Source organism: Aedes aegypti, chromosome 1, assembly GCF_002204515.2.
Source record: "Aedes aegypti strain LVP_AGWG chromosome 1, AaegL5.0 Primary Assembly, whole genome shotgun sequence".
Classification (NCBI taxonomy): domain Eukaryota; kingdom Metazoa; phylum Arthropoda; class Insecta; order Diptera; family Culicidae; genus Aedes; species Aedes aegypti.
Genome location: NC_035107.1, coordinates 159,026,143 through 159,043,344, shown reverse-complemented (window position 1 = coordinate 159,043,344; position 17,202 = coordinate 159,026,143). Strand labels below are relative to the sequence as shown.

Genomic DNA, 17,202 nt, shown 5'->3' with positions numbered 1-17,202 from the left:
CCCACTAACAACAACTCCTTCATATAACATGGAGATGCAGTAATCTCGAAAATGGTTTATTCGAAAATGTACATTGATGATGTTAGGCTACTCCCGAGCTACATTCTGGTCATTCACGAGGTAGCAACTACGAATTGTACTGTCATCAATGCTCGTGCTTAATGTATCAAAATATCATAAAAATAATCCAAAGCAGATGATATTGTGTCGCAGTGTGTCAACTCCTAGAATCTCCTCCTCCGGTCGACTCCTAGATTTTAAATTTAAACTTGAATCGGCATTTTGTTTTCTTGGTATTGTAACACTGTTTCGAATTAATTTACGATTTATTAAACGATTCAACGATACTTGTTACAATGTGGGAATAACAGAAATACGGTTTTCCATTTATTCATAGTCGGGAACCATAGGAGGGCAAGTACAAACTAGATGTTTGTCACCGTAGAGGTCGTCAATACGTCCGACAGTTGGCCAAACTTTGGTCTCTGGCTTGACAAATGGCTGTAAAAAAGTTGAATAAATGAGACTGATCTAGTTTAACTAAGTGGCAAGGCGACATACCGCTGGGAACGCCCCTTGTTCTCTCGGATAAGGACGATTCCATTCGGAAGAAATAGTCTGCTTCTGAGTATGTGGTGCCATCTTTAGCGGATTGACTCTTATATCCATGCGACCTTCCTCAATGTCTTGAATTTCTTTTCGAATTGAAATCATTGCTTCACAAAAACGATCCAATTCTTCCTTATCCTCGGATTCGGTAGGTTCCACCATCAGCGTACCCGCAACGGGCCAAGACATTGTAGGAGCGTGGAACCCATAGTCCATCAAACGTTTTGCGATATCTACAGCTTCAATGTTGGCGGTCTTCTTGAAGTCACGAACATCCATAATGAATTCATGGGCTACAAGACCGGTGTTCGGATCAGTATAAAGTGTTTTGAAATGATTCTCTAAACGTTTCGACATGTAGTTGGCATTCAGAATGGCAACTTGTGTTGCCCGACGTAAGCCGCGTCCACCCATCAACTGAAATACATTAAACGAATATGATATTTTTATAACTAAGGCATTTGAAAGTCGTTTGAAGTTTTACCTTGATGTATGACCATGATATTGGTAAAATAGATGAGCTCCCATAAGGCCCGGCACTCACAACACCGAAACTTTTGTTTTCACATCCTTCCAGGGGATCAATAACTGGGTGGGTAGGCAAAAATGGGGACAGGTGGGCTTTCACGCCAATTGGTCCCATACCCGGACCTCCACCTCCATGAGGAATACAGAATGTTTTGTGCAGATTCAAATGAGAAACATCGCTTCCAAAATCTCCAGGGCGACACAATCCTACTTGGGCGTTCATGTTGGCTCCATCCAAATATACCTGACCACCATGCTTATGGACAAGTTCGCAGACATCTACAACGTTGTCCTCGAAAATGCCATTAGTTGATGGATAAGTTATCATTAAGCAAGAAAGATTCTTGGAATGTTCTTCGACCTTTTCCTTCAAGTGGACAGTATCTATCGTTCCATTGTTAGCGTTTACCCGAATGGCTTCTACACGCATTCCAGCCATTTGAGCTGAGGCAGGATTTGTTCCATGGGCGCTTATTGGAATCAAACAAATTGTTCTATTGGCTTCCCCTCGTGACTCATGGTAACTTCGAATGGCTCTAAGACCAGCATATTCTCCTTGTGCTCCGCTGTTTGGTTGGAACGATATTTTGTCATAACCCGTAATTTCACAAAGATCCTTCTCTAACTCATCAAACATTTGCTTGTAGCCTTTAGCTTGCTCAATCGGAGCAAAGGGATGAAGTTCTGTGAAGTGGCGGAACGAACAGGGTATCATTTCGGTTGTTGAGTTGAGCTTCATTGTACATGATCCCAATGGGATCATTGAATGCACTAGTGAGATATCTTTGTTCTCGAGCTGCTTCATGTAGCGAACCATTCGGGACTCGCTGTGGTGTTTATTGAAGATTGGATGAGTTAGGAAAGGTGAAGTTCGTTTGAATTGCGTTTTGTGAACTGACAAGGCAGTTGCTAATGGATCTGCCAGAGTTGTCTCCACATTTGGACAATTGAATACCCACAAAAGATCGGCAATGTCAGTTGTTTTGACTGTTTCGTCCATTGAAACACCAATGGAATCATCGCTGAAATAACGCAAATTGATCTTTTTCGCTTTCCGCTCTTGCTTTGACCTCAGTAGTACTCATTCCATGAGGAATAACGTGTAGGGTATCAAAAAAGGCTTTGTTCAGTTGTTCGTGACCGGCTTTAATCAATCCTGCATTTAAGGTTAAAGCATAGTTGTGAATCCTGTTAGAAATATTTTTCAATCCCTCAGGACCGTGATAAATTGCATACATGGCGGCCATATTTGCTAGAAGGGCTTGAGCTGTACAAATATTACTGGTAGCTTTATCTCTTCGAATATGCTGTTCTCGAGTTTGCAGTGCCAAGCGATAAGCATCCTGACCATCCATATCTCTGGTGACGCCAATCATTCTTCCAGGAATTAATCGGGTGAGCTTTTGACGACACGCAAAGAAGGCAGCGTGGGGTCCACCGTATCCCAAAGGCACCCCAAAACGTTGTGCTGATCCCACAGCAATATCCGCACCGAATTCTGCCGGCGGTCTCAAAAGAGTCAATGCTAAAAGATCCGTAGCCACAGCAACAAGGGTTCCATTCTTCTTGCAATCAGCTGAAACTTGCTCGAAGTCTTGAACATCTCCGAAGGTATCCGGGTATTGCAACAGAATACCGGATATTTCATGATCTGCAAAATCTATGTCTTTCACGGACCCTACCAATACTTCAATGCCGAAAGCTTCCAGACGAGTTCTGACTACTTCAACTGTTTGTGGATGTAATTTTTTAGAGATGAAAATCTTCCTACGTTTATTATAACGGTGACACAAACTCATTGCTTCGGCGGCAGCTGTACCTTCATCCAGAAGCGAAGCGTTGGCAATTTCAAGACCGGTAAGCTCGGTTACCAACGTTTGGAAATTGAGTAGAGATTCTAGTCTACCCTGGCTGATTTCCGGCTGATAAGGGGTATACTGAGTGGTCCATCCAGGGTTTTCAAAGATGTTGCGTAGAATTGGGTGCGGTACTAGGCAGTTGTGATAGCCCATACCAATGTACGAGCGCCATACTTCGTTTTTGTTTGCTATGGCTCGGATGCGATCAATCAGCTCATGCTCATCTGCAATAAGTAAATTCAAATTTCGTTGAATGAGATTTGTTAAAAAACCAGGTCTTATGAATAATGGACAAAATGTGAATACTAAGCAAAGTACACTTTAGATGAAAATGTATTTTATAATCTATGTGTGATACATAAGTTAGTCCTACAATGTATTTCATGCTGCTTTTTATGTGCAAAGCCATAGTGTTATGATTATGAAATGAGATTATTTTACTCATACATGACTGGTGATGCTGCTATTTAGACCAAACTTGAACCTATTGGGTCAGAGCTTCTCGTTGTGTAACTAAATTTATTTGGTAATTTTTCAAGTTGCTTCCTTCATAGTTAATTTTGATGTTAGTTAAAGTTTGATTGGAAGTATCTAAAATTTTCTTTCAGTAGTTTGTGTAGTCTAATGTTCTACTTGATCTTACTATAGATGAGGACAATGACTATCGATTCTGCTTCCCAAGCTCTCGATCATGGGTTCAACCCCAGGCCCGCCCTCTTTTCATATTTGTAACATTCTCAATAATAGCGCTCTTTCTTAATCCCTCTGCGTCATCCTTGAAAATTACATCAAACATCATCAGTTCTATCTTTCGCTAGAATTGAATAAATCGACTTAACTGCAAACCACAGTGGTATTTTTACTATACTTCATCCATCACTAACAAAACACTCTGACAGCTGTAGGAAATGCAGGAGATTTTCCGGTTTTCTAGTAACAATTGCTATCTAATTAACATTCCTTCCTCTCCCCTGATGGACAAAACCACGTGGCCGACGCCATTATCAATCTAGAAATATTATGGGTAATGTAATGAAGATGGTAAAAAGCGAAATCCCGAGCTCCTTCTGTACAATATCACTATTATTTTTTTAGTTAGGATCAGTGTTTCCTTATTAGTCAGTCCCCTATAGTCGCACTAGTGGCTTTTTAAGGCCGTTTGGCTATAAATCGTTCCAAAATATTTTTTGACAGGAAGGTCAGGAGCTATTTATTTGAGTAACATTGATACACGTCTCAATTGTGTTCAAAAAATGATCAAAATTAAAAAGTTTAGCTTAAAATCTTAGCTCCCTTGCACCTATAGTAAACCTATTGTTCCTTTAGTAGCACTACTAAAAGAATATATTTTTTTGTTCAACAAAATAATTGATGAATTAGATCTACACATTAAAGTAAAAAATAAAAGTTTTGTAAAAATACGCTTTTGATTTGTATTTTGCCTACACCGTGCAGCTAGTGCTACTATAAGAACACAAATTAGAAATAGTGCTACTATAGGCATATGTAGTGGCACAAGCACATATTTAGTGAGAGCGTTTGATGTCACTGTAACTATAAACACATAAACAAATAGCGATAAATAAAACTATAGAGGACCGATGTAGCGACATGTTTGCTATATAAATTATTAGCTTTATTCATAAACATAGAAAATTAAAACTATTTCTAGAAAGATTAAAAAAATGTTTTAGTTGAATGATAGAATAAGGTGGGGCAAAAGTTCGACCTTAGTGGTATAATCAAAGTTACCAGGAAAACAATAGCAGATGGAACAAAACAAATACCATACAGCGAACCTTCAACATATTGGCTATGATTTTGCTGAACAAACTTGTGTCAAAATATTAACCCATTTTTAATTATAACAGTTTCAAATTGGATTGTCCTAAACGAACTTTTGCCCCACCGGTGGGGCAAGAGTTCGAATCTAGTGTGGGGCAAAAGTTCGTTGGCTAAAACACAAAATATCAATACTTTTATGACAGGCATACTTTATACACGTCGTAAACTTCTGTTTGCCGAAAAATACACACTAAATTTTCATCGAAAAAATGCCCAAAACAGAGTTAATTGTAATACACCCAAAAATAGCAGTTTTTCGCAAAACTAAGTGGAAATGTAAAATTTTTGTGACTTTTTCCGCACGATCAGGAAAATTTTGCTATATTTGAAGATAATATATGGATTTCAGGCAATTTGATTTTTTTTCCATGAGTTTATACATAGGTCGAACTTTTGCCCCGCAGATTCGAACTTTTGCCCCGCTATGGGCCAAAAATTGTTTCCAAGCATTTATGCAAAAACTAATACACGTTAAAGCATCCTTATGATAGACCAAGAAACGCCCTTACATAAAATATTGAAAAATATTTCAGCTTAATTTGGTTCCATGCATCGAAAGTTTGACCAAATATTACAATATTTACGTCGAAAAACAACAAATAGCCATAACTTTTTCAAATCTCTATCGATTTCTATGAAATTTGGAGTGAAAGTCTCTTACTTGAATAGCATTCGAACCACCATGACATTTCTAAGTTTTGTTTTGAATTGAGCTAGAAATCTTAAAAAGAAACTCTTGCCCCACTCGAACTTTTGCCCCACTTTACTCTACTATTGGGACGAAAATTTCTAAGAATGATTCTTGTATGGTTGAATTTTTCAACAAATTCATGATTAATAAAGGCATTGATCATGATATTCTTTGATTATATTCTGCATTTGTTCCTCGTTTTCAAGTCATCAAAATATGACTAATAAATAGCATTGACGAGGTTTATTGAACATTTACATTTAAAAGAATCTCTGTTCGTCCGTTTGAAGCCAACTCAAAAAACGAAACGGTCTTCAGAACTAGTCATGAATGACAAAATAACCATCGTAGAATCTGATCCTAATTCACCATACCTGAGAGGCACTACATCAAGCACTTTGGAAGCCTCTTCGTCATCCATCATAATCGAGAGCATCCAGCCAGCGCTCATCAGTCGTCTCAGCCCTATGTTTGGGATGGTTGAAGGGGTCTTCCAGTCTGTGACTCAGGCAAGTACGAAATAAATAAGAACATTACCTAATCTGAAGACGTTCCCTCCCGCAGCATATCTAGAATAGGGTCCTAAAATGTTTGATGAAATCTTGTTTTTATTCAATAACACGAAAGAGCATGTTACTGCAACCACTTTAACAATTTATCAGCGGAGCTTCAACATGGAACCATTTGCCTTTAGCCCTTAGGCAACAATCGACGCTTGCAGCGTTTAAGAGAGACTTCACGTAGATTTATGGAACTAGAAATCTCGATTACTTTTTCAAATCGACGTAAGTAACATTTATACGGTTTTGAGAGAATTAATTAGGAAAAATCAAAATCTATCTTCTAATACTGTTTTAAAATGAATCACCTTTTTAACATTTTTTTGCCGTGTACTTCGCTCAAATTTTGCATACACTCAGCTCACGTTCAAAAACTAGGTAGTGCCTATTATTTCCCACAAAAATAATTATAAGAAAATGATAAGCCGTTTCATTCAGTTACTTTCGACGTTCTTCTACCAGTGTAAAATCGGCTCAAGTAGTGTTTTGTTTTGATTCGTGGTTAAGTCACTTTGTCTCTCCATACAGCGGGGCGGCGAAAGTAGTGGTTAGGTTGCGAAAGCTGAAAATGTTACTTTCGTCGTTTTGTAAATCCGGAAATTAAACGTTCTAAAAGTGAAAAGTTGAGTTGGTACAGAGCGGTACGTATAGATTTCCGCCTGCTTAACACGTAGGATCGATAAAGTAAGTTTGTATACTTTTTTGACTTGAGTCTGTATGAATAAGTTTTCGAGAAATCTTGTAATTGTACTGATTCCCTTTTAAATTCTCTAGACAACACCAAATTTTTCCGATTACGTTAAATTTCCTTTAAACCTTTCCTTGACCTGATCAAAAGTTTTTAACTAACAGGCTTACGTTGAATGAATGAATAAATTACAAAATTACAAATTACAATTTTTCCCGCTCAAATAACGGCTATATCATATATAAATTTTAATTTAAAAATTGAGTTCATAAATAAACCTTGACACTTCTGATCATGTTTGAAGTTCGCTTAGTCGACAAAAACATCACGGGGGTTTTAGTTTTAACACTAGAGTTGTTCCTATCTGACATTTCTTAAGGGACACGGAAACAAAATACACCCAAAATTTGAGTTAAAGCCGGAGTGGGTGTGACAAAATCCAACAAAAATATAAAACAAATGTTTTTTGGGCTTAAACAAACAAAAAACATTAAAAATTGAGTAAACATGTGTTTTTGGCCTAAACTTAAACGTTTGGCACTAAAATTGGGCTTTAGGACCCTATTACTCAATCATGGTGCAGGTGCAGGGGTCTTCCGGACGCACTTTGCAGTCAAGTACGTGTTCAACGTGTTCTTCTATGTCGCTGGCAACGCGAGAGCTGCTGGATGCTTACAGCACTGTCGGAATCAAGCAGTTGAATTCTGTCTTGAATGAGAACAATCAATCACTTGATCTGTATTTGCTACACACCAAATTTTTATTGCCGTAAACCAGCAAATTTTTGCTGATTTTTTTTGTGCTGTACACACCAAATTTTCGATCAATCTTCCAGCAATTTCGTTTGCTGAAACCAATCCAGCAATACACCATTTTACTGATGTACAGCATTTCTGAAATTGTTTACTGGAATTCAGCAATCTAACTTGCTGGATACTTGTCATCATCATCAGTTTTGCTGATTTTCAGTAATTCATATAACACTTGATTGATAACCAGCAATCCATTTGAAATTTTGCTGTAAATCAGTAAACATAATTACTGAACTCGAATCAGCATTTATTACTGCCGAGGTAAGCAAACAGTTTTATCTGTCAAACGATAAATTTCAAACAAAAAAACCTTCCGTTCGTTTCGCTTACCACAACAGCATGGAGAGCAGCTCATATTTGTATGTATATTTTTCAAATCATCGTATTCGGTAAGTACTAAATGTTCAGTATGATATTGATTGTTTGATAAACATTAAAATGTTTTTTTTTTCTAGGCAGCGGCAACACCGTTACGATGCCTCTATGGACATCCATTTTCCCCCAAAGCGCAGAATATTGTGTTTATTGTTTTATGAAAATAAATGTTTATGAGGGGACGGACCTGGTGTAGTGGTTAGAACACACGCCTCTCACGCCGAGGACCTGGGATCGAATCCCATCCCCGAGATAGTCACTAAAAATTTCAGTGACGACTTCCTTCGGAAGGGAAGTAAAGCCGTTGGTCCCGAGATGAACTAGCCCAGGGCTAAAAATCTCGTTAATAAAGATAAATAAATAAATAATAAAAATGTTTATGACATGCAAGACATTCACATTTTCTATTGTTTTTATGATAACGTTAACGAATATTACCTAAAATTGTTCATCAACCGGGAACTGGCGACCCGAAATTGCTGTAAAACAGCAGAAAATCCCACCAGAATAACAAATAACCAAGTGCTGATTAATCAGCAATTGAAATTTGCATTGCTGAATGATCAGTAAACTAGCTGTCATTTGGATGAGAATTTGTATTGCTGATCAGATCAGCAAATTTTAATTTGCTAATTCGTTTGCTGAATTTACAGCACAAAAAAAATCAGCAAAAATTTGCTGGTTTACGGCAATAAAAATTTGGTGTGCACCAAATTTTTATTGCCGTAAACCAGCAAATTTTTGCTGATTTTTTTTGTGCTGTAAATTCAGCAAACGATTCAGCAAATTAAAATTTGCTGCTTTACTTCCCTTCCGAAGGAAGTCGTCACTGAAATTTTTAGTGACTATCTCGGGGATGGGATTCGATCCCAGGTCCTCGGCGTGAGAGGCGTGTGTTCTAACCACTACACCAGGTCCGTCCCCTCATAAACATTTATTTTCATAAAACAATAAACACAATATTCTGCGCTTTGGGGGAAAATGGATGTCCATAGAGGCATCGTAACGGTGTTGCCGCTGCCTAGAAAAAAAACATTTTAATGTTTATCAAACAATCAATATCATACTGAACATTTAGTACTTACCGAATACGATGATTTGAAAAATATACATACAAATATGAGCTGCTCTCCATGCTGTTGTGGTAAGCGAAACGAACGGAAGGTTTTTTTGTTTGAAATTTATCGTTTGACAGATAAAACTGTTTGCTTACCTCGGCAGTAATAAATGCTGATTCGAGTTCAGTAATTATGTTTACTGATTAACAGCAAAATTTCAAATGGATTGCTGGTTATCAATCAAGTGTTATATGAATTACTGAAAATCAGCAAAACTGATGATGATGACAAGTATCCAGCAAGTTAGATTGCTGAATTCCAGTAAACAATTTCAGAAATGCTGTACATCAGTAAAATGGTGTATTGCTGGATTGGTTTCAGCAAACGAAATTGCTGGAAGATTGGATTGATCGAAAATTTGGTGTGTATGAATTACTGAAAATCAGCAAAACTGATGATGATGACAAGTATCCAGCAAGTTAGATTGCTGAATTCCAGTAAACAATTTCAGAAATGCTGTACATCAGTAAAATGGTGTATTGCTAGATTGGTTTCAGCAAACGAAATTGCTGGAAGATTGATCGAAAATTTGGTGTGTAGTGAAGACTTGTGTATTGCTTGCTCTGTCATGCGTGCGCCTTCGCCTTTAGTAAACAACTGTCGGCATCATCCTCCACTTTTTATTACCATGGAGGAGAGAGCGCCTCAGCTTCACTACGTTGATAAAGCAACAAGTGTTTTCTACGATTTTTCTAAGGCCGATTTTTGCGGAATAAATGTCTTTCTTAGAAATTTAGATTGGACCCAGATTCTAAACGAAGATGATGCTAATGAAGCTGCTTCATCGTTGACTAGTATTCTACTCTATACTATTGATTGTGCCACTGAAAACATCGGCAGTATTTTTTTTAAGCTACTGAGCTCATGTTTGGCTACAATATGCATTGTATTGAAGTGCTTCTTATTGTAAACTTTCAGACGATTAGGTCGAGAAAATTTTCACAGAACTCTTTTTTATGGTTAGCATGGAAGGGAAGATATGGGAGATTGGATTTTCAAACTTTTTTTTTTTTAATTTGAACCGCCTTACTCTGCACCCTAATAAGTCCATATTGTTCCTCAGTTACAAACAAAAAATCAGCTTCATGCGACTGAAAACAGCTGAGAAATTGCGGTAAAACGAAAGTGGGTGGCTACGTCTTATAGGAGACCGACTGTACTCCATATGGAACATTCTGGAAGAGGTCTTGCATGCACATCGAGCAAGCATTGCAGAATTCGCTCTCATTTGAGTATGAAGCACGATCAAAGCAAGCAAAGAAAAACATCCCATCTGTTGCGGTCCACGATCGTCAATGTATGGCAAGTTGTAACAAGTCTGATAAATTGAAGCAGCGTACAAGAGCCCCAAAGAGAGAGCGTTGATAAAATCCATTTATCTCTCTTGTTTACCGTTGGGGGTAGGTGTTATTTTTTACTGGCACGATAAACAATCCACGAACTTCCAATAGCAATAGTGTCCTCCAGGTTTGGTGCATATTTAGAGGGGTTTTATCCAATGAGAATATATACCGAGGTGTGGAAAAGACATTTAGTGTGCGTGACATTCGTGTACGGTGCAAAATGTTTCACAACTACAAGCGAATGAGCTCCCATAAGAAGCCAAGTAAATTAGTGACGTAGTTATTTTTGTTTACGTTTTTTCTCTTTACTAATACATAGCCATTGCTTCTTCTTCCACACCTTAGTATATATTCTCATTGGGTTTTATCATGCACTACTATCCCCCCAATCTGATCAAAGTTGTAGCAGTATACGATAAACAGTCTCTCATAATGTGCAGCATGTTATGATAGTTACAGAGAGCGATACGTGAGAGATTCTCTCAATTTTCTCAGGATTCAATCCCTGACATCGAGTGTTTGTATTTGTGTCAGTATTCAGAATGAAAAAATATTAACCAATATGTTATTTATAATAATTTTAACCTTCCAGTTGTCGCGCGGTTGGCCACTGTCAAAACCACTACGCTGCTATTGTGTACGAAAAGCGAGGTTTTTCCATCTGTGTTGTACACAATACAACAGCGCGACTACTGAACTGTTAATGGGTTGGCCAATTGTGGGCCTCGTGGCCGTGCGGTTAGTGTCGTTAGGCATTTAAGTGCATCGTGTCATGGGGTGTGAGTTCGCTTCCCGCTTCAGCCATTGAAACTTTTCGTCAGGAATGTTTCTCGGCAGTACCACTGGAGCATGATTGCCCGTTGTCTAGTGCTAAATTACACAGTCTGTGCATCTAAATGGCTAAAGATGGTGTTCGTGTCTGTTGTTTTTTTTTCTAAATTGGTCTCATATCTCGCCAATTGTTGACCAGCTTGTTTTTTTATAGGGCGTTTAACAATTGGAAACTTACCCTATTTTTTCTACTTGATCTCATTAAACCACCGAAAATCACGACGCTTGCTAGTGACGAAAAATAAACGTTAACACTGATCCGATAACCTTTCTTACTCATAAACTATTATCAGTAAACGAATGGAATGAAGGTTGTACATTAAGGTATTTGCGATTTTTGTAATGTATTTACTTCATCATCGTATTCAAGCTGCCAGGCCCCGCAAATCTCAACAAATCAGACGCCACGTAGCTTTGGTCCCGAATGACATGGCGTTGTTATGCCTGAGGCTGTAGCAGCCTTATCAACGTGAGCAAATCGGAAACAAATAGTATCAAATAAACAGAACAACTGAAGATGACGCAGAGTGTCAGTTTATACAGATTGACTGGTCTGCCATGTACTACATAAGGACTTTGACACCAAGCGCATACAAGATCAAGGGATTTTGTTACCCCCCGCAATGTAAGCTTGATAAGAATGTGCACAACCCATGGGAAACTAGGAATAAGTGAAGCACTGCAGCTGAGCTGATTGTTTTTTTCTTCTTGGCATTACGTCCTCACTGGGACAGAACCTGCTTCTCAGCTTGGTGTTCTTATGAGCACTTCCACAGTTATTAGGGGAAAAGCACAAATTTTCGACCTACAATAATTCTTTGTCAATTTTCGGATTTTCATACAAAGTAGGCCGAAATCATATGAATGGGTCGAAAATAAGTGCTAGGTCTAAAATTGGTGCTTTTCACCTAGCTGAGAGCTTTCTTTGCCAAGCTTGCAATTTTCGCATTCGTATATCTTGTGGCAGGTACGATGATACCCTTCCATTACGAAAAGATCCTGGTCCGATCGGGAATCGAACCCAGACACCTTCAGCATGGCTGTGCTTTGTAGCCGCGCACTCTAACCACTCAGCAAAGGAAGGCCCCTGATTTGATTGTCATGGTTGCAATCAATAAAACTGAGACAAATTGTAGTGACATGTTGTGGCTTTTAACACTCTGCTTGTGTTAACATTTTAGATTGATTGATTTCAAGTATTGTCTGCAAAAGTCACATTGAATCAGTCCCAATTCCATCAATTTTAAACCTGTTCAAACCAAACGTGTAGATTTCTGTGACAATGCAAATTATTGAAGCATGAAATTTAACGGTTTTGTCGATTTTATATCGTGTAATTAAGCAAGACGTTTATGGCGTATGCGTCTTCGGTTCAAGTGCGGAAGCAAAGGGTACCACCAATCGTAGTCAACATTTCCGAGTTTGTTAGATTTGGTCAAGAGTTCTGCAGCTTAATTAGTGGGATCAATGTTTCCTTCTAAAATGCAAAGTGAAGAGATTGCTACGCACGCTATGCCTGAACCAGACGATTATAAAAATCGAATGTACATCGGGTTTTTTTCTCACTAGAGATCAGAATTTGGTCTATATTTTCATAATCATAATATTTTCATAATATAATCATAATATTTTCATAATATAATATATATTCATAACAGCTAAAAAGTGGAAAAATGAAAATTTCACCGATGGAATATTTGAAAACCTTCCGATTATGAAAATATAACCCAAATACTCAACATTAGCGAGAAGAAACCCAATGTAGGGGAAGACGGGGTAAGAGCGCCCGCCGGGGTAAGACGAACCACCTTCAGTTTGGCATGAAAATGGCGGTTTTCTTGAAAGTTCATCAAGCACTTTGCATAAAAACAAGATTCTTGTCATTCTGGAGCATTTAGGGTGATATTTTCATGAAATTTTCCATAACTAATATCAAAAACAAAGTTTCTGTTTGTCGATATTGAATTTGATCTAAATTTAACAGATGCTCACTTAAGGATTTCGGAAAGGATTTTTTTGTAAAAACATTACAAATTACCCGTCCATGCTTGAACAGCAATGTGAAATATGCATTAGTGAAGTGAAAAATGAATGGTAAATATTTAGCTTCGAAATAAGGCCATAGTTCTGAAAATAACGCAAGAGGGGTAAAACGGACCACTGTTGATGGGGTAAGACCGTCAACCCTAATTTATACCAAATTAAATGTCTGAACCATTTTTGAAGTTGTAACTGCGTTGTATCTTACTTTTCAAGTAAAATTAAATCAATTTTGTTAAAATGTCAAGCCAAATCCGCAAATTTTTCGAAAATATTGGTGTCTTAAGGGTATATATAAGTTTTTTGAATTAATTAACCCTAAAAATTATTCAATACCCACGTTAATCAATGTAAAATTCATAAAACATTATACTTTTCAGAATCACAGCGAACTGATATATTCTTTCTCAAATTTGTACGAAAATCGTAGTGGTCGCTTTTACCCCGTGGGTGGGCGGTTTTACCCCGTCGATAAAAATAATCGTGATAAGACATCACTTTTTCAAGCTTCAAGAAATAAATATTTTTTTACGAATACAACACCTGTGATAATTTTTGATCATGCCTAAGTCTTTAAAAAAGGACATGCTGCGCAGAAAAATGATTTATTGATTCTTGATTTTGACATATGAATTGCTTAGGCGGGCGGTCTTACCCCGTCTTCCCCTACATTCGATTATTATAATCGTCTGGTTCAGACATAGCGTGCTACGTTTTGTCGGAAACCCTTAACATCGCGAACTACTTTTCAAACAACTTGAAAAGAAGAGACATACATTTTGCGCTTACCATCTACTTCTTGTTGGCATTACGTCCTCACTGGGACGGAGCCTGCTTCTCAGCTTATTGTTCTTAGAGCACTTCCACAGTTATTAAATGAGAGCTTTCTTTGCTTAAGGGGACACGGGAGACCGTGTTATTTTCCCTATCTTTTGTCTCACTCTAACAATTATCATCAAAACTTTGCCGAAGCAAATCTCGAGTTTTAGTGAACCGATGAAGCTGAAAATTTAATCGATTGTGCACCACATATATAGAATATAGTGATAAATTTTTCACATCCATATATGGAGTGGTACTTGAGATCTGCTTCTTCAAATGGATAGGATGATTATAATGACGTCCCGTGCGGCCTTAAGTTGCCATTTTCGCATTCATATATCGTGTGGCAGGTACGATGATACTTAATGATTGTATGGAAGGAGCATTTGGTAAAATTGCTATCATCATTTATAGGGGTATAAAACATAAACTTTATTCGACATTTAAAACCAAAGTTTCTAAGACCTTGGGTGGTTCTGTTGAAACACAGCTTCCATATATGGAATATATGGCTATAGCTGCTAATTTGCTTTTTCAATGCACTGGGCAGCAAGTTCTTATGCTTCAAACTGACTAGCATAAAATGATTCGTAATAAGGGGCTGTACGTAAGGGGTTATGGGCATTGGCGTAGGAACATGAAGGACCGGGGAGACCGGGGGGCTTAGCCTCCTTCACAATCGTCCAGACTAACCACCCCCACTCCCCAACCAATATTTTAGATGATAATAAAAATAAAATAAAATAAAGGTCTACATAAGGAAAAATCTTCTGAATCACCGTACATGACTCTTGTTATTGAAAAAAATCTCTTCAGTAGTTACGTTATTTTATGTTATAAATAACTATAGTGAGAAAAGGAGAAAACCTCAAAAAATCGTCAAAATTAGCTTACGTAATTAATGGACCACCCAAGTAAAGGAAACTGTCATTGGTGACTTTCGTGCCAAACATCGCTCGTGGAATAATTCGCAAAGCAATTCTTACGGCAAAATTTTATTTGATGAATGCTCTGCGAGATATTTCTTAATTCAATACCCTGATAGCCCTACCTGTTTCTTCTCTGCCAGAAACCCTTTTAGATTTGATTTGGTCTTAACCGACTCTAGTCACTTTTGTTGCCAACTAGTTACTCACGCTGATTTTGATTCAGATCATGTCCCTGTTACATTTCAAATATCCCAAGAAGCGATTTTCAATCCTATCAGCTTCACTTTCAATCATTAACTAGCCGACTAGAATACATATAAAAATACACCATTGAAGCTAGGGGCCTTATAATATCAAAATGTGAAATAAAATTCGAATCCGTGATTATAGACGATGATCTATAAAAAATCAATAAAATTGATAGATATGTTCACATTGTTTTAAACGTTGTTCCAGTGAACGATTTGCTCATTGAAGGGAAAACCAGTCGGGAATCGAACCCATACTCCTAAATCACATTCATGAATCGCTTTCATGACATTACATAATGGGTATAACAGGTATGAACAAATAGTCGACAGGTCATTTGATGTATGATTTCTTATAACTAATACTTACTCAAAGGATCTTCGATGTTCAATATTCTGTTGAACTTGATTGCAGCCGGTACTGCCTTTTCGGAGAGTTCGTCCAAGGACTGCAAAAACATGGATACAAGCAAAGTATCATTTCGATTACTACAAAACACCAAAAGAAGGAATTTCACTTTCCGTTTCTTTTAGCAATTGATTAAAGTATTGCCATGTTTTTGTTATTAATTCGAATCATGTGTTCACTGCTGACTGATAGCTTCCACGTTGTTCTAGCCTTATCAGCGGAAACTAGGGCCTAGGGGTTTGCTGAACGTAAACTTTTTCTTTAATTACCTTAAAACCGATCGAGTTCAGCATGGTAACGACATCAGTTTTTCGGGGTCCAATGTGGCGTGAGGCGAAGTCCGGTTTATTGGGGAACACTTCCTCTACAGTCGCCAGATGGCGTTTTAGCTGTTTGTTGCAATTTGTCTGGTTCACCAGAACGGCCAACAATGATCGTTGCCTATTGGCCATTGCCTGGAGCCCAAAGTTTTGGATAGATTTGTTTCCAAGTACACGCTGCATTTTGTCGTGCTTATTTAAGACAATTTCAGGTAGTTGTAATATATTGTGATGTCAGTTCGAAAATCTACACTTCATATTCCAAGCACTTTGATTTTTTTCAACGTCAATCACAAGACGTTCACTTGCACTACTTTCAAACTCCCGATCAGTAAGACGACTCACGCAGCACTGAAGCATGGTAAGGATCGATCACTCAATTTTAAAGACTGCTTATCAGTACCACACAGATGCTGCAGCGACCTTGCTAGAAGATGACATCGTTATGTCTAACTGATTATACTGAGAAGACGGATTTTACTTTACTCATTCATTTCTTCCATCAACTGATCGTAGACGGTTACATACACGATCAGTATCAATATGCTAGGTATCTTTATTTGAAAATGATCTTCATATTAAATTAGTCTATTACTGGTTTCTTGTTTAGTTATATTTTAGAAATAATTCTGTTGTTGTAACTTGGTATCTGTACGTGCTGGGTGGAATGATGTACATATTGGTCGGATTTCACACAAAATTTTGGAAGTACGAAAAAAGCTTTTAAAAGGTTTGATCTGTCATAATCATACAAAGTGACGTAAGCCACATTGAAACATTCGTCATACATTCAAAAAGACACACAACATTCCTAACGAAAAGTTTGAATGATTGAAGTGGGAATCTAACCCACACTCCATAACACGATGCGCTTTACTTCCTGACGACACTAACCGCTTGGCCACGGAACCCACAATGCTTTACATTGATTATGTCGATTGTTTCAAAAGCGAGAGATCTATCAATCAAATCTGAGCGGGAACATTTGTCTAGTTTTTTAGACCTGTGCACAATAGATCGTTGCACGCTTGACCTAACCTCGAAACTCCATATAAAAAAAATGTCAACAATTCCAGCAGTGAATGTCAACTCCATATAAAAAAAATCTAAACAATTCCAGCAGTGAGTGTCAAAGAGCAGGATAGTCATTTGAGCGTGATGAAAGAGGGACAGAG

At 37.8% G+C, this 17,202-nt stretch overlaps 1 protein-coding gene across 1 annotated transcript; it reads right to left on the bottom strand.

Moving 5' to 3' along the window:
* Positions 1–307: 307 nt before the first annotated feature.
* Positions 308–16,855, bottom strand: LOC5564415 (glycine dehydrogenase (decarboxylating), mitochondrial). Its single transcript, XM_001648711.2, is given in 6 exon segments — positions 308–501; positions 562–1,026; positions 1,094–2,185; positions 2,187–3,220; positions 15,669–15,747; positions 15,977–16,855. Coding segments are annotated over 6 exon segments (3,018 nt in total). The 5' UTR covers positions 16,211–16,855; the 3' UTR covers positions 308–387.
* Between the last annotated feature and the right edge of the window lie 347 nt (positions 16,856–17,202).